The sequence below is a fragment of the Dama dama genome, chromosome 32, assembly GCF_033118175.1.
Source record: "Dama dama isolate Ldn47 chromosome 32, ASM3311817v1, whole genome shotgun sequence".
Lineage (NCBI taxonomy): Eukaryota > Metazoa > Chordata > Mammalia > Artiodactyla > Cervidae > Dama > Dama dama.
In genome coordinates, this window is record NC_083712.1 from 13,894,469 (window position 1) to 13,912,032 (window position 17,564).

The following is a 17,564-nucleotide window of genomic DNA, read 5'->3' on the forward strand; positions in this document are numbered from 1 at the left end:
GAATCTCGGTGGAGACAGCCCCAGGTCACATGTCTGGTAGAAGCCAGGAGTATAACCTTGGAACTCAATTCATTGACTTGATCTTCAACCTTTCCATCCTACCTCTTTTATTAATTAGTTTACTCACTTTATCCATCAATAAAGTAACTAACAGCCCCTATGTGAGGAAGGGGGATGCAAAGCAAACAACACAGAGAGCTTCCGTCCCTGCCCCCAACTCCTCCCCGGAAGCTTGCAGCCTAGAAAGGGTATTTCCTGCAGCATCAGAGACTGGACTGACAACTTCAGAGAATCCCTATGTGGACGTCAAGGAGAAAAGATCCAGAGAGGTTTGCTGCACTGAGATCAAAGCCAGAGTGTCTTCTTCTCTTTCATTTGTGTAGCTGCTGCTTAGCTTTTAATTATTGACTCTTTTTTCTGCAGCAAAATGGTGTCAGTTCAGCTCTGCAGCCCCCAATCTTATCTTCAAAGGAGAGGCATTCGATTTCACAGCGACCATCCATTTTCAGACAGCGTATCTGTCTTTGAAGGCTTCTTGGGGCTAGAAAGCAAAGAAAGCAATTAGTCTTTAGTTATCTAGTACTTAATGCTTAGAATTCCCTGTCACCCAAATTCCAAGGAGATTCGGAGTGTGAATCTAGCTATCAGATAAAGCAGATGTGACCTAAACAGCTGTGTCTGAACTCACATCTCTGGTTCAGTATGTATAGTGTCCTTCCATTGTATTCAATTAGGAAAAATAAAGAAGAGTTCCCTCTGCTATTGTCTTTATTGGACGTGTACAAACAGAATGTTTCTTCCTGGGAGGAGACGATATACTTTTGAATTCCAATGAACAATCTTTTCTAAGAAGTGGTTTTTTTCTTGTCTCCAAAATAATAGTCTCTGATAAATAACAAAGATAAAGCTTGTGCTATTTACATTATAGGCAAATTGGTACTTTGGCATATGGTTGTGGAATTTCACACTTTTGGTATAAAGATTGAAAGAAACATAATGCACTAGCCTGCTCCATAAATACCATCAACGGAATATTATCTTTACCAGCAACCTTAGGGAAGCTGAGGCAATGTGTGCTCATTCAGAACAAAGAGACTAAGCTGAAAAGAGTAAAATGTTTTGAGAGAGGAATGATCGACAAAATATTCTCTGGAAAAGTAATTGAAAGAGCTGACAGTTATTCTCAAAAGGTGTAATGCTTATATGCTTGCAAAGCAACTCTGGGAGGGATGTGTGCATATTAGCTGTCACGCATCTCAGACATTACCATGTTGAAAGCTTGTTGATGCCCAGGGTAGGACTAACCAATGGGGAAAAAAAATGTCCAGAACTTAGATTTCTGCTCAGAGTAAAGGGAAACATTTTCAGTAGTCCAAAGTTGAACTCAGGATATTGTGAGTTATAGATCACTGAAAATTATCAAGCACCAGAGCAGTCAATTGATGTGTCATATGTTTACATTGAATTGGGGCAAAGAATAACAATAATAATGATAAGAACAATGAGAACTGAATAATAATAAAAGTTAACTCCATCAAGTGCGCCTGGTACTCTTTAAGCAGTGTATATAGAGACTGTCCCCAAGAAGTCATTTTCACCTTCCATCTGTTAGTAAGTAGTAGAACCTCTGAGTTTTAGCTGGCTGCTCAGGGAAGATCCCCTGGAGAAGGAAATGGCAACCCACTCCAGTACTCTTGCCTGGAAAATTCCGTGGGCTACAATCCATGGGATCGCAAAGAGTCAGACACGACTGAGCGACTTCACTGTCACTTTCACTTTTCAGATCCTTAGCTAAAGACTACTGTTTCTGGTTTTCTATTTCCATCTGGCCTCGTGAATGAGTTTGGACCAATGAAATAGGACTGGAGTGATACAAGCTGTTTCTGTGTAATCTTTTACTCAATTTTTATTCCTTCCTTTTAGAGCATCTTAGAATCAGTGACATAGTCATCTGTTTAGGATGGCAAGATTGACCTTCCTCCCTGGTCCCAGCATGGCTTACCTGATGGAGAAGAGCCTTCTTCCCAACCTACTCAATTACCTATTTTGGAACTTTTACATGAGAGAGAAATAAACTCCATTTTTTCTATTACTCTAGTTTAAGGGTTTATTTTTTGTTTTTTTCTCTTTAATGAAAACCAGTTAGCCTCTAATTAATATAATAAAATGTCTTAATCTTGAAAAAAAAAAAGCCCTATTGTTATTATTTTTTCCATTTATAGGAAATAAATTGAAACACAGAGTTCATAAATCTTATGAGGACTGGAGCTGAGATTGGCCTCAAATATGTTGGCATTATAGTCTATGTTCATCACCTCTTTTATTAATCATTAAACCCACTTGCAATGCTGAGATTCTCTGTGATTGTTGTTGTGGTTCTGGCCCTAGACTGCTCCTTATTGAGAAGCAAGCATGTCTGAGCTGAATTTTGGAAAGAAGAAGCTCTTACACATCTTCTACAGTTGATTCGAATCAGCTGGAGTCTGGCTGGAAGGAGATGGACAGGACAGCTTAAAACTTGTTTCCTTAGCCTGGATCCATTGTCTGACTTCACGCCAACCCCCATCCCCACCCCTGGCACCCCAAGAAAGAGACTGAGGCCGGAGTTAAGAAACTGACTTTACAAGAGATGCTTTGAAACATGAGGGCAATGTTCCTCAGCTCTGTTCTTTATTTCTAGTCCTGCGGGTTTTCAAAATTTTCAAAAATGCAATGCAAACAATGAGCTTCTAGGACGCCTTTCCTGTTCCCCCCAGTTGGAAACAGACTTCTGCTTCTGTGGCTTCTCTTTTACTTTTCTTCTTCATGGCACTTGTGAGCACTGTTTTGTATCATAGTTATTTGTGATATATTTGCATTCTAAACTTATTGCATGCTTATTTGATATTATGGGCAACCTATTTTTGACCAACACAGAAATAATAGACTAATAAACAGTAAGTACATTTAGAGCAAAGGCCACACTCTAATGTTCACCTCCACTTTACCTCCTTTTGCTGCAGTCCCTAGAACGATTTCTCATTAGTGGTAACACACATTCAGTAGATGTTGGGACAGGGGGGCTTGGCATGCTGCAGTCCATGGGGTTGCAAAGAGTCAGACAGGACTGAGCAACTGAACAACAAAAAACTACGGTACTGAGGCCAGATTGTGCAGTAAGTAAGTGTAGCAATTCAGAAACCGTGAAGAAGAAACAGACAGGATGCTGTGTGATGTATGGAGAACCCCATGAGGAAAGGCTTCATAATGGAAGGAATGAAGGATGGTTGAGAAGGGAATGAACATAAAAGTTGATTAGGGATGAAGTCTTGGCTGTTTTGAGTAAAAAGAACCCATTTCTAAGGACCCAAGGGCTTCAAAGAAAACTAATCAAGGCGTTAGTGCTTTAAAGGATATAATTTTCCATCAGTGTGTAAGAGCCAGAAAAAAGGTCCAGGGTAATCTAGGATTAGGAGATTTGCACCAGTTAGTTAGACTTGAAAAAATAGACTAAGGAGCATCATAAGTTTTGTTTCTCTTAGGCTACAGAAGCTATATTTCTCTAAATTAACAAGTTCTCTTGGAGTTTGTCTCTGACATTTTCTCTCATTTTAAAGCAATCACTTTGTCATACTTTGCAGTTAGGTCAAAGATTATAGGAGGAAAGAGATTTAAACATAAAGAGAACTCTGAACCCCTTTGTAGAGCTTTTAGGGAAATTAACGAGATACTCTTCTGGTTGAAGGTGGCCTGGATCAGTGTGGCCACATTGATTTGTGTCTAAGTTTAGGAAAAGATTTCCTGTAACTGGTTTGTTCTGGGACATTTTCAGGACATAGGGCTGAGTCATGTACTCTTCTGAAAGCTGAGCTTTCTTCTCAAAAGATAGATCCTGAAAAGACTGTCATCTTTACATTAATAAAGATTTCCCACTTACCTGAGAAAATCTGAGCAAGAAGAATCATGGCAGCAAACATTAAGAAGAAGGTTTTCATGGCTCCAGGCATTAGTGGAGAGAGGATGAAGGAGGTACAGTGGCAGGAATCTAGCTGCTTTATCGAGGGAAATTGATTAAAACAAGTTCTACAGCTCTGAAACAGTGGGACGTCAATTTTGGTTTGTAGTGTTCATTAAGAGTGAACTATTTTCCATGCTCCACTGAATAATATGTGGGCTGCTGGGTCAGGTTTTACCTAAGTAAACCCTTAGGAGAGAGTACCTTATCTTCTGTCTTCCTACCTGGAATGCTGTCTTCTACATCTCTGTTTAGATCTCTCCTATGTTCCCTAAACCCCTTCTCAAGCCCTACCACTACCATTCCTTTCATCTGTATCTAAGATTTTACATGCAGTTTGCTTTTGTAAGATTCACTCAGCCATTATTGATTGGCACCTGGTATATATCTTTTTCAAATTACACTCTATGAAAAAAAATTTATCTCCTCATTTGTATTATAAACTCCATAAAGGAAAATAACTTTCTTCTCATCTTCTTTCTTCCCATTCATTCCTTACAACAGTGTTTTTAACAATAGGTGTTCAAAATATATATATTTGACTTATTGGTTGTTAGCTGGCTGGTTAGAGGATCCCATGAATAATCAAGCAATCAGTATGAGAACTGTCATGAAATGTTCAAAGTTTTTACACATGTAAAATATTATTACTAAGGGTAATAATGTTAGTATTACATATGCCCATAGTTTATATTTTATGGGAATAGTATTCATTCAGCAAATATGTATTGAACAGTAAATACCATGTGTATTTGTATGTTACTAAGAAATTTGAATTTTATCCTAAAATCAAAGGAAAGTCGTCAAAGGGTTTTAAGTAAGAGAGTTGTCCAAAAGATTTGAAATGAAATAAGATATAGAGGGTTTTATAAAACATTAAGGGAAGAATAAACATTTCTATAGAGAAATGGACTAAAGACATGAAAGAGCAATTAAATAAAGGAAAGTGAAATTGTGAAAGTAGTGTCCAACTCTTTGGAGTTCCCATGATCTATACAGTCCATGGAATTCTCTCAGCCAGAATACTGGAGTGGGTAGCCGTTCCCTTGTTCAGGGGATCTTCCCAACCCATGGATTGAACCTGGGTCTCCCACATTGCAGGCAGATTCTCTACCAGTTGAGCCACAAGGGAAGCCCAAGAATACTGGAGTGGGTAGCCTATCCCTTCTCCAGTGGATCTTCCTGACCCAGGAATCAAACTGGGGTCTCCTGCATTGCAGGTGGATTCTTCATTGACTGAGCTATCAGGGAAGCCCAATTTATAAAGGAAGAAACATGAAAACAATCAAATGAGTTACATTTCTAATAAACTGAAATGAGCTCCTAACAGATGATTGTTTCCATTGATAACAAGTGAAAGTCTGGAGGGAAAAAACAACCTACCTGAAGGATATGAAAGTTACAATAAAGACAGACATGTTTTGGAGAAAAGTCAAACTTGGAAAAATGGACCAAAATGGAATGAGTTCTTTGATTGCAATGTGGCATGAAGCAGTTAAAGCTCCAAAAGTAAATACGTAAAAATAATCTGCCACCTTGCTAAACTTAAGACAGACACAAGGACAGAATCAAAGTTACTTAAAGCTGGGGACTTCCCTGGCAGTTCGGTGGTTAAGACTCCACTCTTCTAATGCAGGGGGCGTGGGTTCAGTGTCTGGTTGAGGAAATAAGATCCTGCAAGCAGTGTGGCCAAAAAGAATAAGAAAATAAAAGAGCATTCTGGAGGCCTGAAAGAGGGGCAGGTATTCCCATGCAAGGTTACAAGCCCAATACCGGCTGTGTGGGCTTTTTATCTCTCGATAAAGAAGTGTTCCCAGCCTGAACTTACCTTCTGTTGCTGAGTAGAGATCAAAAGACTACACGCACAAGACTGCCATTACCAGCAAAATAATAGAAAATGTTATTAACAACTGTATGCCTAAACGTTCAACTACTTACATAAAATAGGAATGTTATTATTAATCAAAAGATGGCTTTGAAAGGGCATCTTTTCACTCCAAAGTACAGAATGAGCTCCAAATACTCAAAAAAGGGTTTAGTTGACGCTTCACTTTTAGTTTCTAAAGGTAGAAAATAAGTTTATTGATTTGATATCTTTCTTCTTTCTAAATATAGGCATTTGAAACTATAATTTTTTTCCTCTAAGCATTGGTTTAGCTGCATCCCGTAAGTTTTGTGTTTTTTGGGTTTTTTTTACATTTTCATTCACCTTGAAATATTTTCTAATTTTTCTTACGATTTTTTTTCCTTTGGCTCATTATTTATTTGGGGGGGCTATGGTTTAATTTTAACACATTTGTGACTTTCCTAAGTGTGCTTCTGTTATTCCCTTGTGGTTGGAGAGCATATTATCTATGATTTCAACTCTTTTTATTGAGGATGTTTTCTGCCTAACATATGGCCAGTCCTTGAGATTACTTCATGTGAACTCGAGAGAATCTGTGTTTTGCTGTTGTTGGATGGGCTGGGCCATAGATGAGGTCTAATGGGGTTTACTTTTTATAAAAATGTTCTTTTGTCTCTAGTAGCCGGTTTGTCTGAGTCTGTTTTGTCTGCTTTTAGTGGAACCATTAGAGTTCTCTTTTGGTGACTGCGTGCATGGTATATCTGTCCTCACCCTTTTCCTCTCTGTGGTCCATGAGAATCACACCCATCTGTCTGCCCAATATCCTGAGGGCAGCTCCTCAGCGTGTTCTGTTCTTGTCCTACCATCAGAGGCGGCCCCAGCCACAGCTCTTTTCAGGCGTGAGCACTAGGGGGTGACGTGTCTAGTTCTCCAGGTAGCCTTCCTTGAATTCAGTCTCTTAAGCATTGATGTGAACGTGATATTTTCCTCACCTTTCCCCGTGAGAGGCTGAGTGAAGTCACAGTCACAGCACCACAAAGAAAGCCTGCCCCTGCCTTCTCTAATTTTCTTTTATACCCTCAGGTAGGTACAAGGCTAAGGGTTTCAGAACACATTTTGAGGTCCGCCTCTTTACTCTCCTTACCTTTGCGATTTAGCACCTCAGTCAGGAATGTGGAAGTTAATGATACTTAGTGTTTTGTCCTCTGCCTTTTGGGAATTTGAGCCAAACTGATCCGTCTTGCTCTGCAGCACCATCATTTCCTTGCAGTTACTGTGAGAGGGCTTTGAGGTGGAACCCAGAACCAGGAAAGGGTAATAACCATCTAGCATAAGGCCTACAAAAGCTACAGCTTCAGAATTGATGGAGTTCAATCCTTGCTAACCAGGAGCATTTTGTAGACCAACTCAAGTGGGGACACTGTAGGAGAGAGTCAGCCCCAGGGTCTCTCTTCCTTGCCACTTCTCTCTGCCCCATCCATCACCTAGAACCTTCCTCTTCAGAAGATTCAGGGGAAACCAATAATCAGAGATCTCAATAATATACTGAGGAATCAACAGACACTTATCTGAGGCATCCGCTTGACATCTGAAAGGGCTGACTTTTCAAGTAACAAGAAGCTAGTGTGAGCTGAGACTATATTATTCTGTAGGAAGGACCGGGTGTCTCAGGGAAAAAGAGGTAACTGAATAGAGAAGTTCTAAAAGGAGCAAAGTATGAAAGAAAGGAGAGAGCAAGAGGAAGAAGGGAAATTTGTGAATGGATGAGCGTTTATGAGAGGTGCCCTCTGAGACCATAAGCCGTCTGACTCTGGATGCTGTTTAAGGTAATGATTAAGGTAATAGCAGGGCACAGCCACGGGTCCACCACTCCATAGGACTCTGAGACATGTACATGAATTCTGTAAAAGAGCATTAGTTTGGATCCAGAATACTTTCAGTTTTTGGAGTCAAGCAGTATGGGATGTGGGATGAGTATGGAGTACCCTGGCTTTGTGATGTTCTGTGAGTCATCAGCTGCACACTCACTGTGGAGATCAGGGGAGAAGGACCATCCTCTGGCAGATGGTGACTCACCCAGATTTTTAGGACCAGATCCTCCACTTGCCACTTCCCTGAATTTTTTCCTGTGAAAATGAAGGAAACACTGGAGAGGCCCACAAGCATTCTGTCTTAGATTCCTTCTGGAGAACAACTGATCAAATGTAAATAGTCAGGCTCTATTGTCTGATCTATTTACATTCATGTCAGACATGAAACGGTTCCCACACCAGAAGCTTGAAGAAATAATTTAGACCGCTGGTGATAAAGTGCTGGAAGAACTGAACTTGTAGAATGGGAGCAGTGAGGCAACCCTAATATTAGCCACAGCTGAAATACCTCTCTGCCAGATGGTTGGAGGGAAAACAAGAGACTCTGGCGTGAGCTCAGGAGCAAGGACGAGATGGTGAGAGCTTGGCCTGAAGTAGGACTTCTGGTGAGGGAGGTGAGGATGCAGAAGCTGAAACCAAGAGAGATAGTGAGGGAGGGAAACCCTGAGTTCTCCTGTTCTCTTATCCACCACTCAGCTGCCAGGCATTTGCAGTAGACTGATACCAGCCAGAAAAACCAGAAAGCTTAGAGAATGTACTTTGCAGACAATATGCTGGTTATACAGAGCAAAGTAGGAAAAAAGACAGGCGTGGATCTGAGCGCAGAAAGACCAATGAGGCCATGGTCCTCTCAAATGTGAAGCAACATATTCATATATTAAAACTGAGTGAGCAAGTTTGAGTAGGGCCAATCATTTTGACCTTTATTTTGTGAACTGCAAATTTTTTCATAAGGCAGAGTTATAGAGTCAATCATTTATGCATAGCCCATGTTGAACATTTTAAATTAATCTGTAGCATTTCATCCATTGGCAGGAAGAGAAGGGCTTCCTTGGTGCCTCAGAAGGTAAAGAATCTGCCTGCAATACTGGAGATCTGGGTTCTATTCCTGGGTTGGGACAATCCCCTGGAAGAGGGCATGGCAACCCACTCCAGTATTCTTGCCTGGAGAATTCCATGGACAGAGGAGCCTAACAGGCTACAGTCCATGGGATCGCAAGAAAAGAGAAACATAAAGCTGGTGTCCTGGACCTTAGCTGAGTGGATGTGAGATGTTTTTAAAAAATACACATCATACACTCTCTAACACCTATTGTCTTGGGTCTTCTTAATTATCACCATGCTGAGTGGTGTGAGGTGTGTGTCTGAGTTGCATTTCCCTGAGGAGCAGTGCTGTTAATCATCTTTTCAAGTCCCTGTTGGCCATTTTAATGCCATGTAGATGGACCTTGAACATATTATGCTAAGTGAGATCATCAAAAAAAGACAAGTACTGGACTATATCTATTATATGTGGACTCTAAAAAAGCCAAACATGTAAAACACAGAGTAAGATGGTAGTTTCCAGGAGATGGGAGGTGGAGGGCTGAAGTCAATGTTGTTTAAGGGCACCAACCTGCAACAGGTAGTAAATAAACCATAGCGATCTAATGTACAGTATAATGAATGCAGATGACAGTTTTGCTGAGAGACTAGAACTTAATTATCCAAACAGTAAGAAGAAAGGATAAGTATGTCCTGTGATAGAGGTGCTCGACATCACTACAACAGAATCATATTATAATATAGAAATTTATCAAATGAATATGTATGTCTTAAATGTACATAGTTTTATGTCAAAGATAGTCAATAAAAATATACCGTAAGCACTAGAGTAAGTGAGTGACAATATATTGGTACAAAAAGAAATGATGTGGAAAAAAGGGATTTGTTACAGAACTATAACTCCATTCACAGTGATGCGGATGCCATGTCCATTTATTTTGTGTTAGAATTAGTCCATAAGGATGAATACACAGAACGTGGTGGTCGTCTGCACACCCTTTGCTCGTTTCCAGCTATGACCTTGAGCAAATGACAACCTTCCTGGTTTCAGTTTCTTCAAATATAAATGAGGACAATAAAATCTACCATATAAGATGTTTGTGAGTCATATGAGAAAAGTATATGGGCGAGATTCATAAGTTATAAGGGACTCTATAAATATATACTAATAGTATCTGACTGTGTGAGTAGCTGTTAGGTACCAACTCATGTCTTGACTTTTTTTAAATTTAAGTATAGTTGGTTTACAGTATTACATTTTTTTCAAGTGTACAACATAGAGATTCCATGTTTTATAGATTATACTACATTTAAAGGTATTATAAAATATTTTTAATCCCGTGCCGTACAATATATACTTATAGCTTATTTATTTTATACATAGTTCATACCTCTTAACCCCCCAACTCCTACTTCCCCCTTTCCTGCCTTCTCTTTCCCCACTGGCAACCTTTTTAGAGATTATCTTCAAAAAGAAGCAAAGGAACAAAACAAAGGGAGAAGGAAATGAGAATGATCCTGAATTCACACTGACTGTGTGACTAGGTTAAGCTACATAACTTCTCTCCACCTTCCTTGAACATCCAGTCCCATTTCCGAAGAGAGCTGGTGTGGCTTACATGATCCTCCGTCGGCAACAGAAAAAGTTCACTTTGCAATTTCCGACAATTTTCTCGTTCTCTTTGCACATCTTCCTGCATCTGCCCCGACCGAGCCAGCACGGCTCACAGGGAGACGTATCACCTGCACCAAGAAAGAGCTGCTGACTTGTCCTTCCTAAGGACTCTCTAGGAATGGGGGAAGTCCTCAAGGCCATAGAAGAAGGGAAGGTTTGTGTTTATGACTATAAAGAGTGTTTTCAAGAAACAGCCTGGACTTCTCTCCAAAGACCTCCACTTTTTTCAGAATAGAGTTGGGGAATTTAATGTTTAAGCAAGAGGAAGATGCAATCCCTGTCTCTCTGTGTTTAACAACTGCCTGGGTCAAAAGTATAAGCGCAGTTGGACAGTGTCATGTATGTTACAGAACTATAAAAAATACATACCTGATGCTGCTGCAAAAGTTACAAAATGAAAATGGGAGAGAGATCTTGTGGTTTTGAAAGATCTTTTAGGGTAGTTTCAAGACTCAGGCTCAGTTTTGCTTGGGCCAGGTAATGGCCGTGTGTCCTCACTAAACTCTTTAGTCTCACCTTCTGTAAAAATGGTGATTATGATAGTATCTGCCTCAAAGGGATGTTTTGAAGATCAAATGACATAATGCGCATAAAGTTGTTAAGAGCTTGCTTGGTACATGGTAAGCACTCAGTGCTAGAGGCAGCCTTTGTCGCTCTCCCACCCTGAAATTCTGTCTGAACCCTTTTAAATGTTGTTTAGAATTACCCAGGAATATTTCTTTCAGTTCTGTTTATAATATGCTTTTTTCCTATACTGGGTGAGTTTACAAAAAAGATCACTGGGCTATTCATTATGAACAGGTCATCTGCAGTGGTGAGGGATTTTCACTGAACCTCCCTCACTCCCTTCTTAGACCACTGGTATACATTTGGGACACAGTTTACTGGATTTAAGAGCAGAGGCTGTTAAGAGTTGGGTAAGTGTGCTCTGAGAGCAGTGTTAATTGGCTGGTACAAGCTTGGTCCTGTGACTTTGGTTTAGTTAGTACCATGATCTCATGAGAACAACCATGAAATCCAAAGCCAAAAGGACAAGCCAGTAACAAAGAGGTTTCTCTGTGAAGTGGAAAAATCCAGATATGACGCTTGGAACAAGAGGAAGAAAAGGTGGAGTTAGTCTGGATATCAGTTGGTCTGGGATGTCAGGCAGTTCTATTTCCACGGCTTCCTTGTCTCTGGAGGTTCGAGAGGCCAGAGTTCCTAAAAGTAAAACAGGGATTTATCTTACCTGCTGAGAGTGGCTGGGAATACTGGAGTCCTGCCTGGCACCCTAGATTCAAAACAAAGCACATTTTGAATATGAAAACCAATGCAGGGAAACAACACTGGGAAAGCTTTTACACAACACTGGTAAGAGTTTTCCCAGCTCACAGAGCTTGACTCTTTATTCTATTTTTGAAGGCTGGAACTGCTGGTATCCAATAAGTTTCTTTCTTTTTTTTTTTTTTAAAGGAATCATAGTTTGCTTTTAGAAAACGCTACTGCCAGTTCAAGAATTGCCATGAGAAGTGCAGTGGGGAGCTGGCTGTCTCTCCTCTTCAGGGTGGTACATAGAAGAATCATCAGGCTTTATGATCTGCCCAGTCAAAATCCCATCTACTCTCATTTACCTGACGGAAATTGAGCCAACATGAAGAAAAAGGCCAAGACAAAATAAAACACCTTCCTGCTCGGCACCATCTCTTCGGGAAGACTCTTCAGAAGGGAGATTTGGGATTCCTTTGAGAAGACGAGAGGCTCCCTTATATTTGAAAGTAATGCAATGTGCTCTTGGTCACTGAAGTGAATCCATAAAGAAAGCACACTTACATGCTCCATTTCCCAGGATCAAGGACCGGGGTGATGCCCTTGGCCTCCACAGGTCCTTGTGTTGGGGGAATGCCTACTGGGCTGGTAGAAGGGATGCCAGGCTAGGAGCTGAGAGACCGGGGCAGCTCAGTCCTGGTGCAGGGAGTAGGAGGAAGCCCCACCTCACTCTCCCAGCTCAGCGAGCTCATCTGTCAAGCAAAGACCACCTCACAGTTGTTGAGAGTGAGCACAGTTACTCTCCTATACCTCTTCCAGCTGGTCTGAGGATCTGGTGTGATGATGACAAGAATGTGTTGAACACGTGGAATGCTCCCAGGAGCCCTGGTGCCCTGTGAGAGCTTGGTAACGTGGAGTATCACTTCCCTGGCCTTCAGGCGTGCTGTCCCTGACTTTCCCAAGGAGAAAGGGAGGGGTAGCAGTCATTTTGCCAAGTTATTTGAGTCCTTGAGCCGTAACAGCCCCACTGAGAAGACCAAAGTCATAACTACCGCATCTCTTTAATTCATTAAGAACACGGGTATTGGGACTTCCTTGGTGGTTCGGTGGTTAGCACTCCTTGCTTCCACTGCAGGGAACCTGGGTTCGATCCCTGATTGGGGAACTAAGGTACCACAAGCCTCGAGGTTTGGACCAAAAAATAAATAAAGCTATGAAAATGGATGAAATAACCTAGGGAGCTAATGGACAAAAAACAAAAACAAACACACACACACACACACACACAAAACCATGGGTATTAAAAGTTATACCCATATCAGGCTTCCCTGGTGGCTCAGTGGTATAGAATTTGCTTGCCAATGCAGGAGACATGGGTTCAATCCCTGGTCTAGGAAGGTCCCACATGCCCCAGAGCAACTCAGCCCATTAGCCACAACTACTGAGTTTATGCTCTAGAGCCCATGCTCCACAGCAAGAGAAGCCACGGCACTGAGGAGCCCCGCACCACAACTCGAGAGTAGCCCCCATTTGCCACAACTAGCGAAAGCCCGCATGCAGCAATGAAGACCCAGTGCAACCAAAAAACAAGTAAATAAATCCAAAAAATCAATGAGATGACAAGATAATAGATGAGATAAATGAAACTGTGTATCACTGAGAATATCCGGAAGTTTGTCTTTTCCTGGGGACTTCAATCTGCTTAGGTGAGGCTGGAAGGAAATAGGAGAAAACACATTGTTTTGGTCAATCATACCTAACTGGATATACGTCAAGAAATGTCTAACAAAAACGTGCTGACAGAGGCCGAAGTTAGATAGGATATTCCCCAACTGCTTTTTAAAATAGTTTTTATTTGGAAAAATTTTAGATGTCCTGGAAAGTTGCAAAGACAATATAGAGTATGACCAGCTACCCACTACCCCCAGCGCCTCCAATGTTAACGTCCATGGTAACAGTTACTCATGTTAATAACCGTGGTTCACTTGTCAAAACAGACAAAGTCACAGTAGGACATGACTACATGGTAAACGCCAGGATTCCAGTTTCTCTGATGTTTTCTCCTGATGGGGACTGGGTTTGGGGTTTGGAGAAGGAGAGCGCAGAGTGATGTGTCCTTCCCAACCCATTCATCACATCAGGGTTACATAATGCGAATGTGACGAACCCCTCCTGAGACTGACCTTGACCACTTGATAGGCTGTCCTGCCAGGCTCCCCCAGTCTTACATGATTGCTCTTCTCCTTCCACAGTCTGTTCTTTGGAAGCAACTCACTTTCCTTTAAACTGAAATCATTAAGCTCCAGCTCCTGGATCGGGAGTATCCACAAGGACCGATTGGAATTCTTCTGCGCAGAAACGTGTCTGTTTTCTCGAATGTATTTATATGTTCATTCACTTATTGATATCAGCAGAACATGAGGAAGTGAACTGGTGAGCTTATCCAGATCACATCTGAAAACCACCTTTCCATAACATAGCTTTTGAGGCGTTTGTGGTTGGCTTGTTGTTGATTTAATTAATATTTATGGGAGTATAGTTGCTCTACAATATTGTGTTAATTTCTGCTGTGCAGCAAAGTGAATCAGTCATATGTATACATATATCCCCTCTTTGGGGGAGGTTTATGGTTGTTCCAACAAATACTTCTAAGATATCTTGACATTAGCAGTCATCATAGCAGTGGAGCGATGCGGATAGATGCATAGCCCCCTAATTCCACATTTTCCTAAAGGGAGGCATCGCGCTCCCTCTCTCCCAAGGGGGAGGGTTAAAGTGAACAGTTCAGGTCTTCCTCTCCACCCAAGTGTCCGTGGGCTACCTTGAGAGGAGCACAGGCTGCCACGCCTCACCGATCAAGAGGTTATCGGGCTGGAGAAATTTATAAATGTGCGTGCTTGCTGCTCCTTCCTCGTGGTCACTGTGCTGATCTCTCGAGACCTGCAAGTCATGAGGACGTCCCTCTTTCTCTTTGCTGTCTTCTTCTTTCTGGCCCCAGGTAAAACGAGCACTTTGGCAGGGAAGGTTATCGGAGGTGGAGGCCCGGAGAGAGGATCTGTCTCAGTGAGCTCCCGGGCACAGTCAGCTCTAGAATGCTGTGACCCCCCTCGGCCCAGGAGCCCTGCAGAGGGGACCAGAGGCTGTTTTCCTCTAATGCCTCTGCTGCAGATCCTTTGCATTTGTTGTTGTCTAGGATGGGCTGTCACAGGTTTGAAAACATCACGATATGCCAGAAAAGATACCTTTTGGTCCTCCCCAGTCTTACGCTCACTAACAAAAACTTGGAAAAAAAATTAAAAGCAAGGTTAGCCATTGATGGATCCCTTAAAAAATAGTTGTGATAGAGATTAAGACCGGGAGGGAAGAGAGACAGAGGAAGGAAGAAATGGATGAGAAAAGAGGGTGGAGCTTGGAGACACTGTGTATCACGCTGGTCATGGTGTTAGCACTTAAAACAGGAAAGCTTAAACTGCCGTTCCTTAATCACAGGCTGTGGTGCTGGATGCTGAGACGAAGCTGTCATGTAATGAAATGCATTTCTCTCTCCAGTGCCAGAGCCTTTAAAGGAGACTCCATCTTACCTCTAATTTACTGATACTTATAGCAACCCTCTTTGGCTTGGAAGTGAAGTCACTCAGTCGTGTCCGACTTTTTGCGACCCCGTGGACTGTAGCCCACCAGGCTCCTCTGTCCATGGGATTCTCCAGGCAAGAATACTGGAGTGGGTTGCCATTTCCTTCTCCAGGGGATCTTCCTGACCCAGGGATCGAACCCAGGTCTCCCGCATTGCAGGCAGACACTTTAACCTCTGAGCCACCAGGGAAGCCCAAATACATGTTACATGTTACATACATGTTACATAATTCAATACATGGATACATGTTACATGTATTTCACAGCTGTAGAAGTTAAACTTTAAATAGGCTGAGAAGCTCCTCAAAGTCCTGCAGAGAAGCAGCAGGGAAGCCAGGACGTGAAACCGGGTCTGTCTCGCCCCAGTGAAGGGAAAGGTCCTTTCCTAATCAGAACCCCAGGACCTCCAAGGGCTCCATTTGGATCCCACCCAAAATTATAGTCCAAGGCTAGGCTCATCCCACACCCCAGAGAGCTGATCGAAGGGCTTTCTAGAACCGATAGTGAGTCCGAGTTTGTGCCAAATACCAGTGATACTCCTGACATGATGCTCAGAAGTTCCACGGCAGCTGTGCATGTCTCTTGTCTGCTCTGCAGTCACCTGTGTGAGCAGATTCTGGGACAAGTGCACATGTGGGGATCTAGCACCTAAACTGTTCCTTCCATTGGCTTTGGTGGACATGTTGGAAACTGACCAAGGCACCCTTTCTAGATCACTCATACTTAGTGAACACAAGATGATATGCTACAAAGTTATCTAACCTAACTAAATGAAACTTACCTATCAATGAGCCATGTGTGCATACATAGGCAGGCACGGGGTTATGTCACCATCTAGATGGTGTCTGTGATGATCCTGAAGAAGCCCTGTAGGCACGAGGGTACGTGCTCATCCCAGAGGCGTTCTCTTTCTGGGCCATCACTGTGAACTGGACCTAATACAAGGACTCTTGTCAGAGTGAGGTCCCACGCCCCTGGCCTGAGACAGCCCTCTACTGTTAGGATGGCACAAGGAGTGTAGTTTCCTGGGGTAGGAGCCAGCGTTCACTGAGCTTTGAAATACTGGGGTATTTAAACTTATAAACTTACATGCTGATGCTCATATGATTAGCACATATGCTAACACTAATCCATCTGGCTTTAGTTTTATAGGTATGTGAATTAGGTGCCTTTATAAGTTGACATGAATTGCAATTTGTATACATCTGACACTTTCGTTACATATACCCAAATTGTGCAACTCTAAAATGTTGATACTGCTAAAATGCATTGCCAGGGGAATTCCCTGGCAGGCCAGTGGTTAAGACTCTGTGCTTCCATTGCAGGGTCACAGGTTTGATCCCTGGTTGGGGAACTAAGATCTCGCATGGGATGGCATGGCCAAAAAAATAAAAAACAAGCAAAACAAAATGTTAAAAAAAAGAAAAGATGCATTGCCTGTCTTTAAGTTGAAACTGGCTAGTCCAGTGATTGCTCTTCATCAAGTACTAAGGCCGGAACTGGCCTCCAGTGCAGAGCAGCAGAAGGAAAGTCTGGGAGAACCACTCCCAACTCAGTCCATCTTCCTGGTCTTGAACATTTTTGATGGAATGTGGCGAGAAAATGAGACTGAACCTCTTAAAGCAATCTCTCAACTTCTATCCTCTACAGTAAACATTTTGCTTTCTATTCATTTACTTCTTTTCACTCCAGTCCTGGGACATCTCCGCAGCCTCAGGTCTTGCTCCACCTTCACCAGATAGCACTTCGAGAGTGTGTTGGGGAAACTTACCAACACAGGTGTTTATAAGAACAAGTTGATGGGATCCCAACAGATTTTGATAAAAGAACATTAGCTTATGTCTCCCAAAGTTTGCTCCCCCCTCAACCCAACCTAATCCGACATACTTGAAGACAGATCTGTCCTTCCTGGTCTTTCATCCTGTGTGACAAAACGACAGGAAAGTCAGATGGGAAACACTCCCCCACTGCCATCTTACTGAGATGAGGCATTATAACAACTCATAAAGAAATTTTCACTGGTTAATTAAATGACTGTACCTGGTAACTAGGCATCTGTGAGAGAAGAATTAATCCAGGTGGCTCTTTCTTCCTTGTGTAGCCAGGAGTGGATTTTTTGACGAGAAGTGCTACAAGCTTAAAGGGAAATGCATGGAGTCTTGTCAGATAAATGAAGAACTTGTAGGTCTCTGCCACAAGTCTCTGAAATGCTGTTTGGCACTCCAACCGTGTGGGATAAATAAGGAAGGCAGTTAA

General features: G+C 42.1%; 3 protein-coding genes across 3 annotated transcripts; 1 reads left to right on the forward strand and 2 right to left on the reverse strand.

Moving 5' to 3' along the window:
* Positions 1–401: 401 nt before the first annotated feature.
* On the reverse strand, positions 402–3,986 carry LOC133050390 (beta-defensin 107A-like). Its single transcript, XM_061134540.1, has 2 exons — positions 3,917–3,986; positions 402–541 (listed from the first exon to the last, which is right to left on the reverse strand). The coding sequence occupies exons 1-2, from the start codon at positions 3,984–3,986 to the stop codon at positions 402–404; spliced, it is 210 nt and encodes a 69-aa protein (XP_060990523.1).
* A 6,384-nt stretch (positions 3,987–10,370) lies between these two features.
* Positions 10,371–12,110, reverse strand: LOC133050391 (beta-defensin 105-like). Its single transcript, XM_061134541.1, has 3 exons — positions 12,041–12,110; positions 11,659–11,700; positions 10,371–10,498 (listed from the first exon to the last, which is right to left on the reverse strand). Exons 1-3 carry the CDS (start codon positions 12,108–12,110, stop codon positions 10,371–10,373), a joined length of 240 nt encoding a protein of 79 aa, XP_060990524.1.
* Positions 12,111–14,624: 2,514 nt separating this feature from the next.
* LOC133050392 (beta-defensin 106A-like) lies at positions 14,625–17,564 on the forward strand. The gene is made up of 2 exons (XM_061134542.1): positions 14,625–14,673; positions 17,410–17,564. Exons 1-2 carry the CDS (start codon positions 14,625–14,627, stop codon positions 17,562–17,564), a joined length of 204 nt encoding a protein of 67 aa, XP_060990525.1.